Source organism: Nycticebus coucang, chromosome 15 (genome assembly GCF_027406575.1).
Source record: "Nycticebus coucang isolate mNycCou1 chromosome 15, mNycCou1.pri, whole genome shotgun sequence".
NCBI lineage: Eukaryota > Metazoa > Chordata > Mammalia > Primates > Lorisidae > Nycticebus > Nycticebus coucang.
Window position 1 is genome coordinate 11,683,569 of NC_069794.1, and position 25,875 is coordinate 11,709,443.

Here is a 25,875-nt window from a genome sequence, read left to right on the forward strand (position 1 = left end):
TATTCCAGAACTCACATTGCATATTCATTTCACTCATAAAGTAATTGGATTGTTTAACCCTCCAGCACGTGCTAGGCGGTGGGTACTTGTTTCAGATTTGTTAAGCCTTTGTTTCGTCCCTAGCTTCCTTCCAGGGAGGGCTTTTTATGTGTGTGGTATTCACAGGTTGGATTTACTGGCTTAGTCAGCCTTCTAGCCACTGCAGGGGTGGGGGCGGAGGGCTGCCACGTGCTCTCCAGCAGGGGCTCGCAATTAAAGTGGATAATAGACCTCAGCACCTCACAGGTAACCAGGCTAGTGTAGGGAAAACTGCTCCTAAAAGGGTATTCTTTTTCCACTGTTGGTTTTGTATGCACTCAGGCATTATGTGTAAATGTAGTTGTTTTATAGTTATTGTGTATTTTCTCATCAAGATTTATAAAACAGTCCTCACATATCATATTTGTCCTTTGAGAAAGGATCAACCTACCAACCTTTAAAACTCTACTGCAGTGGTTCTCAACCTTCCTAATGCCCCGACCCTTTAATACAGTTCCTCATGTTGTGGTGACCCCCAACCATAAAATTATTTTCATTGCTACTTCGTAACTAACTACTCTTGTGAATAGTAATGCAAATATCTGATATGCAGGATGTATTTTCATTGTTACAAAGGGGTCGTGACCCACAGGTTGAAACAGCTGATCTAGTGAATCACAGCAGAAGCTTTGATGTGGCGCTGGTTAGTAAAGGCCCCGCCTATGCTAGGCTGGCTCCTCGGAGTGGAATTCTGTGTCTTCCATCACCATGAAACATTTGGGAAGCAGTTACTGGAGCAATCAGCCCAAAATAAATAAACACGAAGTTTATATGGCTTCATTCTCACAAAGGAGAAAAGGGAAGGCAGAGTCATGTGTAAAGCGGGGAAAAAATAAATGATAAAAATGTTATTGTTATCATCTGCTTGTTAATCATGTTTGAAGCTTTTCAGGCTAACCCACATAATCAATTTTGGTCTGAAGGGAGGAAAACAGGGCAGAGGCAGCTTTGAAGGCTCATTGCTGTGTTTCTTGTCCACAAGATAACTTTAAACACTTCTTTCCTTCCTTGATGTCCTTCATGTTTCAAATCAAATTTTATTTTTTAAATATCACGCCCTTTGAGCTGATAACATTTTCCATTTGAAAATTCACTCTGGGGACATCAGAAGCCTGAGTCTCTGGAGCTCTTAGGTGTAACATTTTATTTATTTCTTTTTTTCTTTTTTTCTTTTATTTATTTTTTAATTTATTTTTATTAAATCCTAGCTGTGTACATTAGTATGATCATGGGGCAGCATACACTTGGTTCATAGATCGTTTGACACATTTTCATCACACTAGTTAACATAGCTTTCGTAGCATTTTCTTGCCCATCGATCCACGAATGGATTAATAAATTGTGGTATATGTACACCATGGAATATTATGCAGCCTTAAAAAAAGATGGAGACTTTACCTCTTTCATGTTTACATGGATGGAGGTGTAACATTTTAAATAACACAGCCGTGTTGCCCTCTGTCCAGCCTGCAGAATGACTGGTCCTAGGCAACTTGGCTTTCTCTTGGAAGCAGTTAAATCAAGTCCCAGACCAAAAAAGGGAGAAAAGAACCAATCATAACACCTCAGCATTATAAAAGGTGGCAGGGTCCAGGAAGTTTCTTGTTTTACGTGTCTGAAGAATGGTCTGTATTTCCTAAGTTCAGGATGCGCTTTAAATGTTTTCTACTAATTCTTTGTTTTCTTCTTCTTTCAAGGTTGCTGGTGTTGTTGGCCGCGCAGACCTCCTGTGTGCTCTGTTCTTCCTGCTCTCTTTCCTTGGCTACTGTAAAGCGTTCAGAGAAAGTAAGCATGACCTTTGCCTGCTTCAATTCCACCTGTGTCGTGTGGAGCAGTGTCTGAGCAGATGGGATGTGATCCGTCCATGTAACTGTATCCCGTGGGGGGTGAGAGGTGCTCGCCGTGTCGCAGCGCTCCGGCGTCAGTAGTCACGCAGGCCTACCCTGTTGGGTGGTGAGAGCCGACACAGGCACAGTGGCAGAAGGGCTAAAGCAGTCATGATTGATTTTTGCATTTGGGGGGATTTTGTATTTCCAACAAAATCATAGGATTACAAGTTATTCTAGGACAGGTGCTGCTGTTTTGATGTTCTGTGGATTTATAGCCCAGCCGTCCCTCCATAGTTTCCTGGGGTAGGTTGGAAAGGGCCCAGGAGACTTTTCTGTCATTGTCATTCCTTGGACCCCTCCTAATCTGGCTGTGTCCTGGAGCACCTGTTCTCAGAAACCTGTTACTCCACTAAGGCAGAAGGGTGACCCACATGGCTTCAGACTTTGGTGATGTTCAGATATGGTAATACCCAACCATACCCTGTATTTTTATTCTTAGTATTTTATCATAGCAAGATAAAACCACCAGTTATGCCTGTGATATATTTCTAATAAGTCAAAGTGTTAGGGACAGCTGAATAGAATAGCTTCAAGTACTAAGAACAGCAGTGGTAACTTTTCTTCCTGAGACTGAAGGTTAACTTAGCAATAACATACTTCACCTCTGCCTGGGATGGGTCTCCTCACCTTTGATGAATGTAAAACTCCCAAGGGACACATGGCCCCCAGGAGTCTGGGGAGGTTGCATCTGTGTGGTTCTGAGTTCAGCACTGTCATGTGGCTCTTCTGTTAGATCCTGAGTGGTGACAGGAATGGGGGGGGATGGAAGGTAGTCCCTTCCGCCTTGCTGTTATGATACTTCATGTTATTAAGTCAGCAATTAAATCTGAATTTGCAGAAAAGATCATTTATTAGCTGTTAGGTTTTTCTTGAAGGAATTAAAAATTAAGACTCGTGGCTTTTCTCAAAGAAAATTCTATAAAGTTTCAGAAAATACACTCTCATGAATTTTAACATATCCTCCCTTAAAGTACTCCCTATTCTGAATGAATTTCAAAGACATCTGAAGTTATTTTTGAAGAGTTATAAGCATTGATTTAACATGCGGGTTACATCATTCAGGAGATATAATAGGACTTCTCACTACTACTAAAGATTGCCCTTGTGAAATAATGAAAAAACTATCATGGGAGTAAAAATTTTTCCATTAAGTAAATACAGTTTATTAGCTACCTTTAATGGGGTATTCTCATAGAATGGTGAAAAACTAAAGACATTTTGCATTCTTTTTGTGGATCCTTTTATTAACTTTTTCTAATTTCTAATTCACAAATTTGTATATTGGTATTTATATATTATATATATGGTTTTTAATTTATTTAAAGTTATAAAATTATTTCCAAGCATCATCCATTTGAAAGATAAATTTTTCATTGTTTCTGGAAATGAATACCAAAGATAAAGAAGTTTAAATGTGTGATAGTTGCTCACTTAACTGATACTTTGATTCATGAGAAATAGGCAGACTATTTTAATACTGACATGACTATATTAACTGTTAAGTACCAATGTGACCTTTGTCTTTTGTTCCAGTAACATTCTTTTTTTTTTTTTTTTCCCAGTAACATTCTTTAGGCTTTTATGTTTATTTTAGAATTAGAAAGAAATTATCAGGACTTCAATGTTAAGTTTGCAATGTTTTTGAGAAAATTAACCCGAAAATATTTATTTATTTATTTATTTATTTTTATTAAATCATAGCTGTGTACATTGATATATTCATGGGCATCATTCACTAGCTTCACAAACCCGAAAATATTTAACAGTTGTAAACCAATAGCAGTAGTAGGTTCAGTTCTGTGGAAACCCTTCTAAGATTTGGGGTATTTTTGTTTTTTTATTTCAGATTAATATGAGGGTACAAACAACTAGGGTACAATGTTTGCACTTGTTAGATAGAGTCACACTCAAGAGGTATGCCGTATCCCCTAACATGTGCCCATTAAGTGGGAGTACACCCACCCTCCCCTCCTCCCCCATCCCTGTACCCTCCTCGTTCCCCCACCCCTCGTCTTGAATTGAATTTTTCTCTTATGTATGGGTATGTACTAGATCATCTGCTGGCTTCATATTAGTATTAAGTACATTGGATACTTGCTTTTCCATTCTCGTAATACTTTACAAAGTAGAATGTGTTTCAACTCCATCCAGGGTAATACAAAAGATGTAAAGTCTCCATCTTTTGTAATGGCTAAATAGTATTGGATGGTATACATATAGCACAGTTTGTCAATCCTTCCTGGATTGGTGGGCATTTAGGTTGTTTCCACATCTTGGTGATTATAAATTGAGCTGTGATAAATTTGCTCTTTTAAGATTTTGAATAGCTTTTCATTTGCTTGAAGTTACTTAGAACAGTTAGAAGACAAATGGATAGATTAGGAAGTCTTTGAAGAAAGCTTTTGGCCGACCTCTCGTCTTCAGCCATCCAATCTTCCTGGGATCTGTTCCCTTATAAGCTTGAACTCCCTTTGGAAAAAAGGAAAGAGTAGATGACAGTGGAGCCCATGGAGTTGCCTCCAGACTGGTCTCTGGTCCTTCGTAGTCACCAACAGCTTGTTTAGTCTTGTTAGTCTTTGGAAAGTAGGAGGCTACAGTATTTTGCATCTCAGGCTCAGGGTCTTGATCCTGAACGTTATTATTAGCCATGCATTTTGTGTCCTTTCTGTCCCCTAACAGTGCCCGCCTGTCTAGGCAAGCTTCGAGTTAGAGATCATTACAGTTTTTTTCAGGGGTTTCAAGTGGATGGTTTAAAACACCCGTCCCTAAAGCTGCCGTCACCGTCAGTTTGGATTGGCTTTCTGCCTTGCATGGCTTCCTATCACAGACTCGGCGCAGAATGACTGGATTCCGCCTCCCCATTCTAACACAAGTCTGGTGGCGCAGCGCAGCCTGGATTCCTGGCAGAGGGCTGTAGCCAGTCTATCATTAGCTTTCTTGGGAGTGTCCCCGAGCCCCACGCATGATCACTTCTCTGGCCCCTCCCTAACAGGGTGATGTCCCTGAGCCCCACATGCTGTTGCCTTGGGAACTTGGGATGGCAAGCCCAGCCCCATCCAGTCCACTTTGCTTCCCTTCCCCTGCCAAGTGCTTCTGTCCCCTCTGCACAACCCCCAAGCCTCCCTTTCTTTAATCTTCTCCCAAACTGGTCCTGATGAAGTCTGGTGGAGCCTTTCCTACTCTCTTGATAGAGACAGTGTTTTCAGCAACTTTTTTGTGATTCTGATTTTTCATATCCCTTTGTAAACGTGCGAAGGCTAGAATATGCTGCTTTGTTCATTGACAACTCTTTGGAATAATCCTGAAATGTCATGTTAATATTCAACTGTATACATAAGGTGCCTGAGGGTATTTTTTAAGGGGAGCAGACTTTCTCCAAAGTAACAAAACCTTTATAGAGAGAAGAAGCATTAGGAGCCCTCCATGCAGAAGCAATTCTGGTGAAGGTATTCATGAAATGCCATTGTCTCTGATTCTGTTCTAAAATACCATAGAGGCTTATTAATTTTGGTCATTCCATCACCAATAATTAATTACACTTTAAGGGAGTTTTTCTTTTTCTTTTTTTTTTTTTTTTTTTTTTTTTTTTGTTTTTGTTTTTTTGTAGAGACAGGGTCTCACTTTTATGGCCCTCGGTAGAGTGCCGTGGCCTCACACGGCTCACAGCAACCTCCAACTCCTGGGCTTAAGCGATTCTCTTGTCTCAGCCTCCCGAGTAGCTGGGACTACAGGCGCCCGCCACAACGCCCGGCTATTTTTTGGTTGCAGTTTGGCCGGGGCCGGGCTCGAACCCGTCACCCTCGGTATATGGAGTTTTTCTTTTTCTTATTATTTGAGAGACAGGATCTTGCTCTGCTTTAGTACAGTGGCACTGCAGTCTTGACCTCTTGGGCTCAAGGAATCCTCTTGCCTCAGCCTCCCAAATAGCTGGGACTACAGATGTATGCCCCCATAGCTGGCTAATTTATTTGATTTGATTTGATTTGATTTTTAGAGTCAGGGTCTCACTATGTTGTCCAGGCTGGCCTAAAACTCAGGCAGACATCCTACCTCAACCGCCCGAAGTGCTGATATTACAGGTGTGAGCCACTGTGCCCAGCCTAAGGGTGTTTCTTATACCAGGCCGTGTGCCTAGTGCTAGGGATACAGAGACTAGAAGGATAGGGTCTGTCTCCTTAAGGGATGTATAGTCCAATATGTTTTGATTAAAATGAGGCTCCCATTATTCAGAATGGCCAAGCCATGTTCTGGTTCTTCACACTTCCTTGTTGACTTTTTCCTTCCTGTACCTGTCACAACAGGTGCTCAGAAAGTATACGCAGAATGGTGACGGAGGCCTTTGTACTTCTGATTTCTTTCTTTTTCCTTCTACTAACTTTCCTTCAGTTCAACAGAGCAGAGACCTAGTGGACATTCATGTGTATGTATTTTCATTCGGAGTTTGAGATGTCTGAAAGGGTCTTTATTGTCATTGCAGTAAGGATTTCTTGTTCCAGTTGCCAGTGGGTTTTATTTTTTGGGGGGGTGGGAGGTTGTTTTGTTTTGAGACAGAGTCTCACTCTGTTGCCCAGGCTAAAGTGTCCTGGTGTCACAGCTCATAGCAACCTCAAACTTCTGGGCTCAAGTGATCCTCTTGCCCCAGCCTCCACAGTTAACTTGGACTACAGGCATCTGCCACAACGCCCGGCTAGTTTTTCTTTCCTTCTTTTTTTTCCGGCTAGTTTTTCTATTTTTTTTTTTTTTTTAACAAAATCTTAGCTGTGTACATTAATGCATTTATAGGGTCAGGATCTCACTCTTGCTCAGGCTGGTCTCGAACTCCTAGCTCAAGCAGTTCACCCATCTCAGCCTCCCAGAGTGCTAGGATTACAGGTGTGAGCCACCCACCCAGCCTGCCTGTGTTTGTAAATGTTCAGCAGAGAATGGAAACTCTTTTGTGATAGAAGTTAAGTCCATTATTTATTGGGATACAAATAATGCCATTTGAAGTTTAAAGTTAATGTTTAAAGTCACGTGGTCTTCGTACTTTTTGGATCTGAACATAAATTCAGAGAAAGGCCTAGCATTAGTTACACAAAATTTGAAGTTAATGAAAGGATTTTATAGAAGAATAGGTTTCATATTATGGGAACAAAAAACTGAGAGTTCTGAAATTAATGACTCAACTAGTTTAAATTCTCTTTCAGGGGATGTATTTCCTTTTTTGGTAACCATATTAGCTTTCTTTATAGATGCAATGTCTGTATTATAAAACTGGGACAATTTTTAACTGCCTGAGTTTATTAACAAGCAATTCTGTCCTTAACTGTGGAATCCTGGTATTTTCAGAAAGTTAAAAAAAAAAATCTATTCACATGGGCAGTGCCTGTGGCTCAGTGAGTTGGGTGCTGGCCCCATATACCGAGGGTGGTGGGTTTGAACCCGGCCCTGGCCAAACTGCAACAACCACAACAACAACAACAACAAATCTATTCACATAACATTTCTGGGGCTTTGCCCTCTTTTTTTAGAGGGGGAAGGGGATGCTTAAGTAGAATGTTTCCAAGTAAGATCTTTGCAAAGAATCTTTTTTTAAAAAGTAAATGTCCTTACAAAAGAAGCATACTTTTTCTTAAAAAAGAAAATTACTAATTCAGATGAATTCTGTGGTGCATTGGTTATTTCTGAGTGCCCAAATCAAAAAGTATTATTATGATGATGATGCATCTTGTCAATATCTGCATCTCTCTTAAAGCCTCGTATATTGCATTGGAGAGAGATGATCTCTGCATTATGAACTTGCTAGAATAGCCCAAAACAATTTTGTTTCTAAACAAATGCATTGAAATGCTTTTTTTATGAAGACTTAGTCTCATTTATAGTGGGGAGGAGAGAGTCTTGTTAGAGGGGGATGGATTTGCTATACACCTAGAACAGTATTTAAAGTTCTAAACTATTCTTCATAAGACAAGATCTCAAATCTCAGTTGTCTTTAAGTTCTTGCACCTTATTTGCTCTATTGTTCTCCTGATCGTAGTTCATACACCAAAGCAGGATAACTCTCAGTCTTGGGATGCCATTCCTTCATATTTTCATTCTGATTTAAGACATCTGTTTTTTCTTTGACTTAGAATCATGCAATTTAAAAAATAGGGCACTTGCCTAACTCATGTCATTCAGGATACTTATTTTTTTAGATCGGGGCTGTTGCGGACTGAATTCTGACTGTGGTGTTCCTATGTACTCTCTTTTTCTCTGTCTTCACTTTTTTTTTTCTTGGTTCCTCCATTGCTTAATTTTCCCAAAATGGACCCATATTTTAGAACGGCATGTCTGACTTCTTTCATTCTGCGCGTGGAAGCTCGGCTTGGTTGGAACATGAATCTGGTGCTCATTGTGTTGCTCTGGCAGCTAGAGCATCGCGGCCACCTGTCGGGGTGGCGTGGTTCCCACACACACCATGACGTGCCAGTTTCAAGCAGCGGAGATGCCAGGAGCAGAGTGGTGAAGAGGGGTAGCTTGTACAATGCGATGCTTTCTCTGAAAGGAGATCTTCCCACTGGGAAGGAGTGCCAAATCCAAGGCACACGCTTCATTACATTCATCACATCTGTTGGCACTTGTGGGTGTTAGCACTGATAAGTGTCTGTCTGTTTTTGCTTTTTTTTTCTGTACTCCCTTCCCTTTGTGGGCCTCTGCCTCCATTTACCTAAGTGATTGAATTATCCGAGATAATAGAGACATGTACTTAAACAAGAAAAACGTTGTCCAGACGCCTCTCTCGCAGTTGCTGTATGCAAATGCTGCATGATTATCCTAGAGCAAGTTGTCTTGAGAAATGAGACATACAGCATGGTGTCAAAATAGGTTTTTTCCTTCCTCTCCGGGGTCCTAGATGCTTAAAATTTAGCAGTTGGGATGAAGATGAGATGGGGAACTCTGGGTAAAAGTAATATGCTGAGATGCTTATGCAAATCCATGTGCAAGTTAGGATTCCCTATCTTGGGAAGATTTTTCTGAATAAAGATATTTATAAATGTAACTGCACTGGAGGTGACATCTGTCTCTCAGGATTTATTTTTGCTGTTTTTAACAGTTACTTCTAAATTTAAAGTGAAAACAATTCATTTTCCCTATGCTTTTTTATATTCCTTATGTAATTTTTTTTAAGCCTCTTACATGATGGAGACTCTTCCAGTGTGACGGGCTTTGAAGATTAAATTAAAAGGGAAAAGACTTGATTTCCAGCTGTATTTGTTCACACTAAGCGAATTATTAACTTTTAAATATTAAATTACACCTCATAATTACAAAAGAAATATGATAACCTAATAAGACTTCTGATGAATGTGGAAATAAACTGTTTATCAATTCAGCAAATATTTATTGAGTACCCACTATTGCAAGATTATCTGTCTTAGTTGTCTCATTAAAATGCTCAAACACAGAAATAGAAGGATGGCTTGCATTTGTTACTATGTAAGAACATAGCCACAAAAACATAAATTCATCTAGATCAGTGGTTCTCAACCTTCCTAATGCTGTGACCCTTTAATACAGTTCCTGTGGGTCGTGACCCACTGGTTGAGAACCCCTGATCTAGATTGTGCTATCTATTGATAATTGTTAGTGGGTGGTGCCTGTGGCTCAAGGAGTAGGGCACTGGTCCCATATGCCAGAGGTGGCAGGTTCAAACCCAGCCCTGGCCAAAAAACACACACACACACACACACACACACACACACACACACACACACAAAAGACAGATAATTGTTAGAATATTCACCTTGACAAACCAAGATTCAAAGTAAATCTGAATTTGGTGGGTTCTTTGAGTAAAACTATGTTGAAGCAGATCATGTTACCAGAAGTCTACTGGGCTGGGCTATCTGAACACTCAAAATCAGTGTCCCAGTTTAATTTGTATGAGGCTATTTTTGTTCACCCTCAGGAGCAGAAACATGTTTTCAGGGCTATCCAGGTTAGCTTCAGATTATCACTCACATACATGTTCAACTGTTCTATATAAAGAGGAGCCCCTTTGATTTATATGAAATGGTTCAAAAATGTTAATTAAATTGGTTTAAAAATATTAGTTAAATTAAGCTCTCCAACTTGGATTCTGGAAGACTCTAAGTATGTATATATGCTTAGACCTGTTACTCTTGATAAAATATTGAGTGGCTAATTTGGTAGGGATTGGGGAAGATAAGAGTTGGATTTAAATAGGCAAACTCCTTTCCTATTTTCTGAGTTTTCCAAGATAGAGTTGGAATACAAACATAGCAATGTACAAATCAATCCTTCTATGAACTACATCCATTTTATGGTCAAGAGCAGACACTGCCATTTAGTAGAAATACAAGAGAAACCATACATGTAATTTTAATTTTTGTAGTAGCTACCTCATAAAAAAGTGTGAGGTGAATTTTAGTAATATGCTTTATCTCAATACATCAAAACTATAACTTCAACATGTAATTGGTATAAAAATATGAAATCATTCACATTTTTCCCGTACTGAGTCTTCAAAATTGAGAATGTATTTCATATTCACAACATATCTTAATTGGGATGAGGTACATTACAAGTGTCCTTTAGCCATGATGACTGCCCTCTTGGACAGCGACAGGTCTAGGAAGCAGTGCTCTGACCAACAGGTTTATAGCTCTGACCATTGAAATGTTGTCATTAATCTGAAATTGCCACCGTTTTAAGAAGTGGTACTTAATATTAAATAATCATTGGGACTGAAGAAACTTCTTCAGCAAAGAAATGTTGCCTTCATCTTTCATGTGTATTCATCCTGGGTGTGTTTGAAGCAAAATTGGAAGTCTAAGGGAACATCAAAGAGTAGGACTCTTCTGTGGGAATTATAGGAGTGGGTTTTGAGAGGTGGAGAGAGTTAAGGGTTTGAAAGGTGAGATCATGGGTGTGACTAGGGAGAACATACGAGTAAATCCAAAGGCTGGCTTCTGCATGTTACTTTCCTGTTTTCAGTTATGGCTCCAAGTTAGCCATCTAAGAAGAACCCCATTTTAAATTGTGGGTAAGTGGAACATGAGCACATCATTTTCACATCCATGTAGTGGTTTGACTGTGTTATCAGAGTGCTTTCAAAGCAGTCCTCTGGGCATTTCAATGGAGGAATTGTTTTCTTATCAAAGGCCCCTGGTCTGTGGGGGAAAAATTAGTCCATATCACAGTCAAGTAAAAATATAAGCTAATTCGCTTTTTCTAGGGCTTTTGAAATTTACAACAGGGAACTTCACATTTGGAAATCTTATTATGTTTAGTTGAGAGGTACAAACGCAAATTGTGGGAGTTAAGTGAAGCCTAAAAAAGATCAAATTCTGGCAGTTGGGTTGGTGAGGTGGGGTGCAGGCAGGAGCTGTTTGGTTACAGAGAACTGCTGAACTGATTCTTAGTCAGCAGGAAAGCAGTGCCCTGGGGCCTGACCAGGTACCATCTCTGCTGCTGGGCCTGGAGGCGCCGGGAGCTGGGCGGGGCAGGGGTGTCCTTTATCCTTTTAGTCTGTGGATGAGAACCTGTGGTAATTAATGATGTCATTTATAATTAGAGGGTTGTATTGTTTACATATAAACTGCTAATAGGAAAAAATCCTGAAAGGTGGTTGACCGCAACTTAGGTTAATGTGTTATGGATAGAAGGGCTGCATGAGCAGATGTCCCGAGACTAAGTGGGCCTAGCCATTCTTCTTTCTGTTATGAGGCAGGGGGCCCTGACTTCGCCAGTGCCCTGGCTTGTTACATCCTGAGCTGAGATCACCTCGGTTTTACCAGCTGTGCCCCTGGGTGCTCCTGCTCAAACTGGTGGGGCCTTTCCCTGAAGGGAATTAATCAATGTGTTAACTTTAAGGTTATTTGGGGGCATTGGTGCCTGCCAATACTTGTCTGCATCTGAGTGCTAGCAAATGACCAAATAAAATAGGTAAGTTCAATAAACATGTAAATGTTCAGATTGGAATTATGCTTAATTAGACAAGATTTTGTTGTTGTAGCTGGTAATTATGATCTTTTGGTGTTACGTACATATGAAGTAATTAGTTCATGTGGGTAACACAATCGTTGGTTTGCTCCCTGGATCTTACCCCACTGCTCTGTACTGGTTTTCATCCGGGAGAACTTGACTTATGGGCTCCATGTGCCTGCGCAGGTTGTGGCCTCAGCGCTGCCCGGGGCAAATCTAAGACCCCTAGGCTGGGGAGACAGGCTTGAGCCTGGCATAAGAAGGAAAGTTCTAACAACCCAAGTTTAAAAACGAAATGGACTGTGTTTTGGGAAATTAATCCCCATCACTGAAGTTACTCAAGCCAAGACCAGGTGGCCCCCTGCTGGAAGCATCTTGGAAAGCATTCCAGCACTGCCAAGCCGCTGCTCAGGAGGTGAGGTGCCCGGCCTCCATCTGAGCGGGGACTGTTGGGATGATGCTACCAACCTTTAGGAAGCCTCCAGTCCCTCGGAGAGCTTGTTAAAGCCTGATTGCTGGTTCCCAGCTCAACTTCTGATTCAGCAGATCTTGTTGGTTCCCCGAGTCCGCGTTTCTGACGAGATCCAGGTGCAGGTCCATAGACCACACTCTTGCGTAGCACTGGTTTAGGGCAATGGTACTTAAGTGGGGGTGATTTTCTACCCCCTTCCCCCCACACACACCTCTGGGAATGTTAGACAATGTCCATGACATTTCTGACTGTCACAGTTGAGGGCAGGGCTTGGGGGGGTGGGTAGGGGTGCTGCTAAACATCCTATGACGCCCAGGCCTGCCTCTTCCCCAGCCCAGACGTGAGTAGTGCCGATGTTGAGGTCAAGTGTCATCAGCTGCATGCAGAACGTTGAGATAGGCTGTGATAAGGACAGCTTTAGGGTGCTGTACATTTGGGTTTCAATTAATCCTGGGGTCCCTTAGGGGCGCTGAGAGGTGAATGCAGCGGTGCTCACAGACGAGCCTACGGCAGGAGCGGTCACTGCTGTAAGCGGAGAAAGGAGACTGCCTGGGAGGGCGGGGTGGAGTTTCACAGCCGTAAGTGACATTTGAAAGCCTTATTGATTGGGTAGGATTTTGCCAGGGGCATTCTAGCCTAAGGGAACAGAGTTGGGGGGTGGCTAGAAAGCAGTACCCACTGGGAGGTGCTGCTGCCCTGGCTGCTTTAGTGGGCCCTCTAAAGCCACTTATCAGAAGGCAACAGGGAGTATTTCAAAGACCTTAAAACAGGAGTGGTCATTGTGTTTTATGAGACAACAGGGTCCCGGTTAATGAGGTTTTACCAGCCTTGCAAAAAGCCCTAAAATGCCTCAACTGTAATAGCCAAATACACTTTCGTAGAATATTTATTTTGCTTCTGTGTACTTAAATATGGAAATTTGATATGCAGAGATCCCCCAAAAAAGGCTGAAAAGGTTAGGATCTGTTGACCTGCCTGTCTATTTGTGCTTGGGAAGCCTTGCCCTCAGCACCTGCAGACTCCTAGGCCCCCAGCTCTCTACCCCTGCCCGCTAGCTCCAGCCCAGTCTGCCTCCTGATCCGGCACATTAGGAGTTAGAGAGGTGCCCACGATTGAGAGGCCAGGGGATCTCAGCTGGGTACAGACCTGCGTCACCTTGACAAGAAATCTGAATATAACATGGGAGGTTAAGAGTGCCTCTCCCACCAGGCCATGCCCAGTGGCTGTTGACAGGACAGAAAGGCCTCCATCCTGGGGCTCTGCTGATTAAGTGTTCACCAGACTTAAATTCTTAAGTTTTCACAAGACTTGGGTTCAGGGTCTGCACAAAACACATGCAGGCCGCTCACCCACACACTTGTTTGGTTTCCTGAATGAGCAGTTTAATGAGAACCAAGGTGTACTTTTTACATAGTGTGCCTGGCACATTTGTGACAAGGTCAGCCACCACCAGGACCACAGTCCTGTTGGCAATTCCATCTATTTCCCTCTGAGCTACCAGAGTTTGCTGATTCATGTGCAGCAAACATTTATTGAATGCTTTCTGTGGTTGTGGAACTATACCGATATGTAGGTATAGTTTAATTTTTAATTTATTTTTTTTTAATAGATGGGGTCTCACTGTGTTGCCCAGGCTGGTTTCAAACTCCTGGCCTCAAACAGTCCTTCTGCCTTGGCCTTGCAAAGTGCTGGATTACAGGCCTGAGCTACTATGCCTGGCCTTAGTTTTTAGTGTGATTTTTAATAACAGTACATGGTTAAGAAAATTTAAAAGGTACTAAAGTTACCATGGTAAAAAGTAAGACTTTCTCTGTCTCCTACCCCTATGTTTTTTTCTTTGAATTTCTCAGAAACTACTATAGTCAGTAGTATTTTTTTAGAGATATGTTTGACATTTTTATGTAGATAAATACTTGTGTAATTTTTAACACAAATGGCCAAGTGTCCCTATATTTTTTTAGAGATATGTTTGACATTTTTATATAGATAAATACTTGTGTAATTTTTAACACAAATGGCCAAGTGTCCCTATGTAATTTTTTCCTATCATATATATCCTGAAGTAGGCAATGTTGCCCCTACTTTGCAGACGAGGTCATTGAGACTATGAGGGTAAGTAACTTGTTCATCATCACATAGCAAATGGCAGGGCCGGAATTCAGAGCGAGGTTTCTGGTTTTAAGTAGACCTGAACCAAGGCACCCTCAGCTACTGATTGGATCCTCCATGTAGGTTCACACTGGCCTCCATTCAAATCATGTCTTTTAAAATTGTTCATTTCTTTAGATGAGGGGCGAGGGCTTCACAAGGAAGAACAGAGGGGAGCAATCCACATGGCCTTCCCACTCTTCCCTGGAAGTTCAGCTCTGGCCCTCAAATTGCATGCGCTATCAACCAAAAGAGCATAGAGCCAGACCTTGCTCCCTGAGAAGGCCTCTCAGGGATGGGGTGGTGGCTACTCAGACCTCTGCCCACCTGAGTTTCTTATGGTGCTCACACGTCTGGTGATGTTTTGGCTTCCTGTTGGTGCTCAGGCCCGTGCTGATTGGCAGCCTCGCCTTTACCTGTCCCGTGTGCTACCTAGGTGCCAGCTCCCTGTCAGTCCTTGCACACTTTTGGGTGCACACTTCCCACTGGGAGCAGAGCAGACCCATCTTAAGCAATCTGGTGTTTCAAGAGCCTACACTTCTATACAGGAGTGAGAGGGATGCTCAGAGCTGCATAGGAACTCCCAGCTCCTCCGTCATGACAGCAGCAGCAACTATTGGGGTCATCTTGAAACCAGATGGATTGTTCACAGTTCACTCAATGGGAGACATGACTTGTCAGAATGATACAGTAGGTGATTGGCAGGTTGGGAACAAGTCCCCATGGGGACTCCGGTGGGAGGCATCTTTGTGGCCATGGCTTACAATGCCTCTGCAAGGCTCTGGGCACCTGCTCAGGAGAGCCTGAAGCAGGGACATCCCTAACATTCAGAGGGTGTTGTCTAACCAGAAATGCACACTTGCTGCCACTTAAGGTATCTGAAGACCAAACCTTGTTTTTAAAGTATGGTTACTTGAGGTGTATGCTTAGAATTTTGGTTCTTGTTGCTAACAAGACTGAGCTGCATTGCGTGATTTTGCATTTATCATTTCTCTTAATTGGCAGGTAACAAGGAGGGAACACATACTTCTACCTTCTGGGTGCTGCTGAGTATCCTTCTGGGAGCAGTTGCCATGCTGTGCAAAGAGCAGGGGATCACCGTGCTGGTGAGAGCCAGGACTCGAGCAGGCCCTCCCTTTGTTTGTGTCCCCCCACCCCCACCCCTGCCCACTACACATCCTGGCCTTGGCCCTGCCTCTACCATCTCCTCTCCTTCTTGGCCAGAGGTCACAGACCTTTCTCAACAAATGACTTTTGCTGTCACAATTCTAGCATTTCAGATGGAGAATATTGACTGTCTTCCTTGACAATCATTAGCAACTGGTGGGAAATGGGAAATGAGAATTCCTTGCAGGACTGTGATAGTCTTCTCAAGAAGCACTGTAGAAAGGAGGAAAGAATGATTTGAGTTTTCTAGGATGCTAATGTATATTTTGGCAGTAGCAGAAGACTGATCCCATCAATGTTTTTGAAACTGGATTTAGAAAAGGCAGTGGGCAGTCTGGAGAGGAGGGAGTGGGTGGTCCACCCTACTCATGGCGCACCCGTCCCCTCTCTCTCCTCCCCATTCTCTTGCCCCCAAAACTTACTAGTGGTTATAGTTAATCACCACTCACCTGAGAACTCAATCAGCATTAGAACCAAACCATTAAGTGTTCAGAAATGTTTTACATTAAATTAAAAGATTACTAGCCTAGTATTTAAAGAATAGATAATATTGCTAATGTTTCAAGTGGGACTTTGTTCCCAAAGGGCTCTATTTAAAACAGATATGCCTCATAATCATGTATGTTAACTTTTAGCCTAGAAATCTCTTTATATATAACATAGTGTATGCATTATAGTATCTTGGTTTTATTCAAATGTGTTTTAGAGTACATTTTGCTAAGGAAAAGTAAAAACTCAGCTGGGCCGAGTTGTCCAGCTTTAGAGGAAAAAAATCAATCTAGTTCATTTTTGAAACTCCATTTCAATATTTAAAACCAAACTTGTCAACAGTTTTTTTTTTAACTATAAGTTTATTGAGGTACAATTTATATACAAAAAATGGTGTAGGTATAAAGGTATGGTTTGAATTCAGGCACTGCTGTGTAGCCACTGTTCCAATCAAGATATTGTAGGGGAGGCAACATTTACCTCTGCCCTCTTAGGGTTTTTTTTATTTTTTATTTTTTTGGCTGGGCTTGAGAAATGCACTGATGTAAGACATGTTGACAGGATAAAAGCATCCAAATGTATTTAATGTAAGTTTTACATGACATGGGAGCCCTCGTGAGGAAATGAAGACCCCACAAAATAGCAAAACCTACATGCTTTTATCTCAGGTTGAACAAAGAGATGCAATTATAGAAAAGTAAACTCTGGGAGGAAGCTGAAGGAGGATAAGAATTGTTTTGACAAGATCTGCGCACATAGAATCTTCTCAGTCTCAACTTCCCTGCCGTGGTGACACCTCCATTTTGTCATTTGTGTCTGCTGCCCCCTTCTAGGCTCAAGTCCCCTGAGGGCAGGGACTGGCCTGTTTTTGAACTCCAAAGGGGTGAACCCATATTCAGACGGTAAATTCCCTGTAGGTCTTCCTGGAGAGAATCAGCCTGGGAAGGAACACCGTCTCATGAAGTGTTCTGTGCCCATCTAGCAGCTGCCAGTGAGCAGGTGCTGATGTGTCCAGTTCTCTCAGAGAGGACTGCACCCAGCTCCACGCAGAGGGGTCGGGGCTGGCTCCGCAGGTGCTAGTGCTGACACCTGCTAAGTGTGATCAGGATAGAGGCTGGGGTTGGGTCCCAGCAAGGAAAAGATATTGAAATCCGCATTCCTTTTTCTCCATTCTAGCCAGTTTTCTGGTTTACATTATTAGAAAAAAATTTAGAATTTAGGCATGTGAGCAGAGGTAAGGAAATGGAAAGCAAAGACGTGGGATTTGGGAAACCACATAGGAAAACCCGTGGAGAGGAAGAGCAGTCAGAGCTGTCTGGGAGTTGACCCAAGTCAAGACAGAGATTCATGGTTTCACTAGGCTCTTATCTAGTCAGATTAAGCTGGCAAGGAGATGGTACGGGAAGAGTTAGTGTGGAAAGATACTTGAGTTTCATGAGTTCCTTTTTAAAAGTCTGCTGTAAACTGGTGTTTTTTACCCTTGTCCCTGCTGACACTGTAGAATAGACAGTTGTCTCCTGGGGGAGAAGGGACGGTTCTGTGCACCGCCGGATGTTCACTAGTGTCCCTGGCCCCTACCTACGACATCCCAGTAACCACCCCCTCAGCTGTGACAACCAAAAATGTCTCCAGACATTCCCTGGAGTGGCAAAAACTCAGCCTGCAGCCCTGCTCTTCAACCTTACCCCATAGGAAGTGTGGCCTGGAGACCGGCAGCCTCAGTACCATCTGGGGCCCCACCCTGGCTTGCTGAGTCAGAATCCCTGTTATAAGGGTCCCAGGGTGACTTCTGTACACCTTCACATTTTAGATGCCAAATGAATTAGGTTGAATTTACATAAATAAAAGTGGTGGGAAAATATAGCTGTTTTCAAAAATGTGATTAAAATGCGGATGTTTTGATGATGCGCTTAAAGTGGGAACGGAGAGGGAGTGCTGATATTGTGTCTGGCGTAATCCTCACGACCACGAGACTCTGGCTCTGTCACCCCTTAGTGTCTGTCCTGCAGCTCGCAGAGAACAGTGTGAGAAGACAGCTGAAACTGTGCAGGGAAGTTTTGCCTTGCAGAAAATGGTTTCTAACCAGGCAGAAATGGTCTTCTGTGACCCACTAAGATCATGTATCACGTGGTGAATAAAATCAGGATTCTTTGAAATGATTAACCTAGCACTGGCCCATGTATTGGATAATTAGTGGCTCCCAGCATTTATAGGAGAGGGTTAAGTAGGGATGTCATCCTTGCTCTGAAAACCACAATTACCTCTGACTTCTGATGATTTATGATCTTCTTTGTCACAAAGAAAATCATATTAAAGACCTGGGTCATTCAGGGGCGGCTTTAAACACATACACTGAGCACGTTCAGACCACTTTATGCAGATTGCGTAGGGAGTTCTCCTAGAAGGCACCGCCCATTTCAGGGGCATCTGTAGAAAGTCCATTGTAGGGTAGAGAATAGAACCCAATTCTTACCTCTCCTTCTATGTGTGCTAGAAAGAAACTATTATGCTGCTATTGGAAATTGTTAATGTAGGGGGAGCTGCTGAATGAAGTTATTTGTTGCTCACCTAACAGTTATAGATGGAGCTTCAAATCCACAGAGGTGGCTGTCCCCACACAACTGGCCCAGTGTGGCTGAGGCCCTGCTACCATCAGTGCATAGTTGCCAAAGTCACCCTGGGCATCTCCATCCCAGCCAGCGAAAGAGGAAACCAAGTGGTGGACCAGGTCCAGGCTTTACAACAAACCTCCCAAATGGTGCATGTCATATCTCCTTCATGGTGCCATAGGCTGGAACTCAGGCATGTGACCCCACTCAGCTGCAGGAGAGATGTGGGCTAGCTGTGTGTCTGGTAGAAAACTACTGGACAGGTCGGGCGCAGTGGCTCACTTGGGAGGCTGAGGCAGGTAGATTGCCTGAGCTCACAGGTTTGAGACCAGCCTGAGCAGGAGCAAGGCCTCATCTCTAAAAATAGCCAGGTGTTTTGGCAAGCACCTGTAGTCCCAGCTACCTTGGACACGGAGACAAGAGAATTGCTTGAGCCTAAGAGTTTGAGGTTGCTATGAGCTATGACATCATAGCACACTACAGAGGGTGACATAGTGAGACTCGGTCTAAAAAAAAAAAGGGAGAAAGAAAACTACTGGACAGCTAGGCCTCTGCCCAAGAGCTCTCCAGAGCTCCATCAAAGATTGTCATGCATGTTCAACGCCTCCTTACACTAAGTGTGCCGACATCAGTCAGCATTTGTGGTTTACTCATGTGGCTGGGTTTTCCAGGTAGATTGGTATCTTCATCTTCCATCGTAATTACTACCCAGGAAACCACTCTGTTACATGAACAAAAAGACTGCTTTTTATAGTTACAAAGTTGTGGGGGGGGACCTTGAAGAACTTTCCCTGGGAACCCCAAATTTCTAGCAATCCTGAATCTTACAATCTTGCAGTACTGATTTGCAGACTATGTGAATCATTACTATCAGGAACTTACTACTAGATAATTAATGTGATACATTACCATGAGCCAATTTCATAGAAACATAGGTTTTACGTTTTGTTTGTTTTTAAGAGCTTCTGTGATTATATAGTCCATTGCATTCTTTGTCTAAATTCAGTAAAAACAATCGTAGAATGTAATTGCTGCTTAATCAGAGTCAGGCTCTCCCATCCTTCATTGTTTTGGTTTGCTTCCTCAGGGTGTGAACGCAGTATTTGACATCTTGGTGATAGGCAAATTCAACGTTCTAGAAATTGCCCAGAAGATGCTACATAAGGACAAGTCATTAGAGGTGAGTATTTACTTTTGTCTCCAACCCAGACATGGAAAATGTCAAGTACCAGCTGATTTTAAAATGCCACTTTCAAAGTACTTCTTGTGATTGTTAAATTCTAAAATCACCCGTGTGCTTAAAGCACAGTGTCAAGGCAGCTCAGGCGAACTGCGGCACATTTGTACCTGGCTTGGCCACATCCTTATTTGAATATCCGCACCATTAGTGGCTTTGGGATCTCCTTGCAGAATGCTGGCATGCTCAGGAATGGGGGCCTGCTCTTCAGAATGGCCCTCCTCACCTCCGGAGGGGCTGGGATGCTCTACATGCGCTGGAAAATCATGGGCACGGGCCCACCAGCCTTCACCGAGGTGGACAACCCGGCCTCCTTTGCCGACAGCGTGTGGGTGAGGGTGAGTTCCGAGCCTGTTCCCCTCTGGATTCTTCTCTCACGAGATTCCCAAGTCCCTTGTCCCTCCTGTTCATCTCACCCCTTGTCATACCCACAAAATCCCTAGTAAATGGGGCACCTCATGTTTGTTTTCTGTTACCAAGGATATTCTAGGATGAAAACGGGCTGTATGAGGGTGTATGTAAGCTCCTTGTGTTTCCTCTCTAACGAGGAGCAAAGCGGGATGTTCCCTCCTAACATCAGGTTCTTACTGGTCTTGTTAACGTGCTTCCTAACCCTGTGGCTGTGTTGAGACCAAATTGAACATTTAGAAATCTAACACCCTCTTTATTCTTTTCCATTTACTTTTTTTTAAAAGGCAAGGGTATCAAGCCACCAATTCTTAGCTGTGCATTTCACGAAGACCGAAAATCAAGAGGAGAAACGTGGAACCCTTTTCTTAAGTTGTTAGGCACATAGGTGACCCCTGGGTCTCAGATTTCCTGGGTCGTAGACTTCAAGCAGCACTAAAGAAGTGGGTCATAGTTTGGCCAGAAATATAACAAATACACTATCTAGTCTGATGGCTTTTCTGTATCCTTGTATATTAAAATATGAATACATTTAATAAGTTACAGACTGTAGTCCCAGGCCCTATATACAAATTGGCAACATTCTGTTTTATGCAATTGCTTTCCATGACTAGGAGCGTGTGAATGCCTCAGAGATGAAGTTAGAAGATATATGTGTATATGTTATGATTTTTAAGTTCAGTATCAAATAAATGTTTGTTTTCCTTTGACTGACAGGCCATAAACTATAATTACTACTATTCACTGAATGCCTGGCTGCTGCTGTGTCCCTGGTGGCTGTGTTTTGATTGGTCAATGGGCTGCATCCCCCTCATTAAGTCCGTCAGCGACTGCAGGGTAATTGCACCCGCAGCACTCTGGCTCTGCCTAATTGGCCTAATATGCCAGGCTCTGTGCTCTGAGGACGGCCACAAGAGAAGGTAAGCAGCAGCACTGGATTTTAACTCCACACGGCTTGAGTCAGAAGCGTTTTGCAAATCCAGCACTGATGCTTTTAATGATTTTGTGGAGGTAACGTCTGAGGACATTCGTTTCAAATGCATATTTATGGCTGGGATGGGTTCCATCCACTCAGAATTCATCGCCTGCCAGCTCACAGGAGCAGGGAGTGAGGTTGGAAGAGGGCATATGGATGAGCGCTTTACCCTCCCCGCCCCCGCCTCCCTCCCCGTGAAGTAGCATTTTAAGATCCTTTTCGCTGTAGGTGGTAAAGAGTAATTTATGGTCAGAACAGAGAGTGTAATTGATGTGTGTTGTGCCCATTATTCCACAATTCTCTTTCAAAAAACCCTGGTGAATGCAATGGTGATTCCTTCTATTATTGTTGAGTACAGAATAAGCTGGTGTCCCAAAGAGACTATTCTTTCTAGACAGAAAAAAAAAAAAAAAGTTATTGGGAAAAACAAATGTGTTTCATGAAAAAGAAAACTGTTTAAGATGATTTCCTTTAAGTGTTTATAGAATTAGATTAGTAATTTCTCAAAATAAATTAAATTTTAAGTTTACCTGTGTCTTAAATTGGTTGGTAATTGTAAAGAGCAACAAACTTTATTCCCTGTTCATTTATACATGTGAAATAGGATGTTTATTTTTTACTACTGTAGGCACAGGGTCCAGGAAGGGGCTCTAGATTGAAATAGTTTCTTTTGAATTTATTCTCTTGATTCTTGTAGGGCATTAGAAATGATCGGCTAGTCCTAGAAGTGTTTTAGTGGTCAGCCTTTTTCCTGCATGACTGAAATTTGTGGAGACGGAGCAAACAAAAATTATGTTACTTTATTTGAGTTTGTGTAAAACTAAAGTTTAACACTTAAATTACTTACATGTTATTCCTGTTAAGTACAGAGGGATTTTTTTTTCCATGCAAACCACATTGAGTAGTTTTTCCATGAAAATCTAATTGAGGCAAGTATCCACTGAACTTTTCAATACCTACATGGGTTGAGACTTAGTTAGGAGTAGAGGAACCTTTAAATGCAGTCATTCTAACTTTATTCACAGTTGCATGACTTACAGGTTTAATCCTTAGACTGGGTTATAAGCACCTGAGGAATGTTCTTATGTCTTATCCCCACACTTCCAGGCTAACTCCTCTCTACTGCTGATGTTTTTTTGCAGACAATGGTACCTTTTTCTCAATTAGTGGCGTGAAAAAGAAAATTCTTTATTACTAATGTCGCATAGGAAATTTTTCTTAAGAAATTTGAAAACAGCCATTTATTTTAGTACTTTTCCTTTTCCAGGATCCTTACACTGGGCCTGGGATTTCTCGTGATCCCGTTTCTCCCTGCAAGCAACCTCTTCTTCCGAGTGGGCTTCGTGGTGGCAGAGCGAGTCCTGTACCTCCCCAGCGCCGGGTACTGCATGCTGCTGACCTTTGGGCTTGGAGCCCTAAGCAAACACAGTAAGAAAAAGGTATCTGCTGAGAGTGATGACACCACAGAGAACCAGAATGGTGGGCTGCGTCTCACTAATGATATGCACCGTGTCTCTCTGTTCTTAAGAAACTAATTGCTGCCCTCGTACTGGGGACTTTATTCATCAACATGCTGAGATGTGTGATTCGCAGTGGCGAGTGGCGGAGTGAAGAACAGCTCTTCAGAAGCGCCCTGTCTGTGTGTCCCCTCAATGCTAAGGTATCGTGGCTTCCAGGTTTCTTTTTCAAAGACTTTACTAAAAAATGCCTGAAGTTCTCAACTGAATAAAGATATCTACATCATATAGGATCTAATAGGAGATCATGACCAAATACTTGAGTTTGTCTTTGTTGTGGGTTTTTTTTTTTATGGTTTTGCTAAGATTTATTAAAATTCTACTTAGCCAAAATAAAGGAAATCATGAAAAGCTGATGCGTGAGTGAAGCGGATTACTTAAATGAGGTCTTACTCATTTTCCAAGTGACCTAATCTCACCCTTCTAAGTAGTGGCAGCAGGGACAGGGGTGATGTCCTATTTCCATGCTGGGTTTGGGCAAGGCATAAATCTAATATTTGGGTCCCCTTTTCCAAATGCATCCTGTGGCAGTAGCATTAACTACCCATCTCTAAGCTGTACACAGAAGGTGGTAATACCTACGAATGGGCAGTAATTTGGTTCAGGAAGTTTGAATTACGCTGTGTCCGTATAGTAGTAAAGGGCTTTATCACCGCTGAGTTCTGTGCTTGTGGTTCCTTTCCTCAGATTAGGAAAGCAGATTATGCGCCGCGTAACAGTGTTTCAGACACTGGCAGACTATATGTACAGTAGTGGTCTGTAAGATTACAATGCCATATTTTTACTGTATCTTTCTGTGTTTAGATGTCTTTAGAGATACAAACACTTACTGCCGTGTCGTGGTTGCCCACAGCGTTCTGTACAGTCACACACTCTCACAGGTCCGTAGCCCAGGAGCACAGGCTGCCCATCCAGCCTTGCTGTGCAGTGGGCTGTGCCATCTAGGTTAGTGTGAGTACACGCTGACGTTCACGCAAAGACAGAATCACCTAAGGACACATTTCTCAGCATGTGTCCCTGTCATTGTTAAGTGACACAGGACTGCACTTTAAAATTGGCGATGGTTTCTGTTGGAGCAGTCTGGTAGGGATTTATTTCACTGGTATCCTGGATGAATCCCTGATGCATCTAAGCTCTTTATTCAACCAGCTGTGCTGCTTTGGATGAAACTAAACTTTGTTGAACTTCCAGTGCCTTCTATGAAAAGGGAATAGTACTCATCTGTTGGGTTTGCTGTTGGTGCTGAGTGAACTAAAAAGGCCCTAACAGTGCTTAGCACGTAGTAGCTGCTCACAAAATGTTAATTCTCGTGGGCTCATTTTAGTTTAGGTTTTCCTTAAGTGATAGGAAGGGAGTGCTGTTTGCTCAGGATGGCTGGGCCTAGGAGTGAGGTTAGAAGAATTTGCTGTTCGTATAGATTATTATCATTAAATAATGATTTATTCTTTCTTAGATCCTCAGAATCAGAGCTGTCTAGGATGCTTAAATGTAATCCTCCAGGGCAGGGGCATGGAGTGGTTCTTGGATTCTGTCTCATTTATGCATTCTGTATTTGAGGGAAAGCAGTGATTTCAGGCAAAATTATCTAAATAAAGCTAAGGAACAGTAGACATTTTATTGTGACCCTGAAGTGATGGGTAGTAGACTATAAAAGGTGCTGACTCCTTGTTTGTTTTTTCCTTGGCTTAAAACATCTTGTTCATATTTTACAACTAAGAGACTTCAATAATAAGAGTGAGTTACTTTGAGCTTTTATCTTAATTTGATTCTGAGTTACCAATTTATGTTATGCCAACAAAAATAAATCGCCTATGATTTAATTTCATAAAAGTTAATAGATTTGCTTCATTTTTACTTTATTGTTTGAATAGCAGTGATTACCCCTTCCATACATAGTTATTTACCACGAGGAACTCAGATCTCTTTATAGAGACTCTATAATTAATCTCCATTATCCTCTCACTAAGGTTTTAGGGGAAAGAGGGTATTATTTTCTTTATTTTTCCAGGAGGGAGAAACTGAGGCATAAAAAAATTAAACTGACATTATGTAGCAGTTTAGATGGCTGGACAGAGACCTGGTAAGGTGGTGCGCAGTGGTACTCTAGTAAATAAAGGGAGGTGGGAAATAAATGACATCTGAGCCCAAAAGTCTGCACAAAAAAGTGGTTTTCATACCTTATAGCCCAGAACAGAGGGCATGCACATGTGGGAAGGCACACAGTCACGGGGAGGGTGTGTTTGTCTGTGTGTGTGTGTGTGTTTGTCTCTGTGTCTGTGTGTGTGTCTCTGTGTGTTTGTATGTTTGTCTGTGTGTCTGTGTGTGTGTGTGTGTGTTGTCTTCTCTTTTTAATTTAAGAGATACATACATGACCTCATCTTTAAAACAGGCACAGTGGTGATAGCCCTTTTCCAAGAACTTTTTCCAATTATAAGCAAGATAGAGTGTTTCTTTTTTTAATTTCCTATTACAAATTAAGGCATTGTAAAATTGCCTTTTTGAAAAAAGCTAGGTTGAGGGCGGCGCCTATGACTCAAAGGAGTAGGGCACCGGCCCCATATACTGGAGGTGGTGGGTTCAAACCTGACCCAGGCCAAAAAAAAAAAAAAAACCCGCAAAAAATAATAATAATAAAAATGAAAAAAGCTAGGTTGGTTTCAGGGAAGGCATCTCATTTAGAAGATTCTGGTTTCCTTCAACTTCTTAAAGGGAATACATATCTTGTATATTAGTTTCTCTTAATAGTCATTGACTGTTAAGGGAGTACCTGGCAACTGGGCCTAGTTTAGGGCCTGCTTTATAGACTAAGATTCTTTTTTTTGAGACAGAGTCTCACTGTGTCACCCTCTGTAGAGTGCGATGGCATCTCAGCTCACAGCAACCTCAAACTCTAGGGCTCAAGCGATTCTCTTGCCT

At 42.2% G+C, this 25,875-nt stretch overlaps 1 protein-coding gene across 3 annotated transcripts in view; it reads left to right on the forward strand.

The window, feature by feature from the left end:
- The window catches only part of TMTC4 (transmembrane O-mannosyltransferase targeting cadherins 4), a 62,608-nt gene that overhangs the window by 14,433 nt on the left and 22,300 nt on the right, over positions 1–25,875 (forward strand). For all 3 annotated transcript variants that reach the window (XM_053563620.1, XM_053563622.1, XM_053563621.1), the window contains exons 5-11: positions 1,776–1,863; positions 15,562–15,662; positions 19,909–20,001; positions 20,232–20,396; positions 21,184–21,386; positions 22,710–22,881; positions 22,971–23,102. In XM_053563620.1, the coding sequence (XP_053419595.1) occupies positions 1,776–1,863; positions 15,562–15,662; positions 19,909–20,001; positions 20,232–20,396; positions 21,184–21,386; positions 22,710–22,881; positions 22,971–23,102 (954 nt within the window). The remainder of the gene's footprint in view (positions 1–1,775; positions 1,864–15,561; positions 15,663–19,908; positions 20,002–20,231; positions 20,397–21,183; positions 21,387–22,709; positions 22,882–22,970; positions 23,103–25,875) is intronic.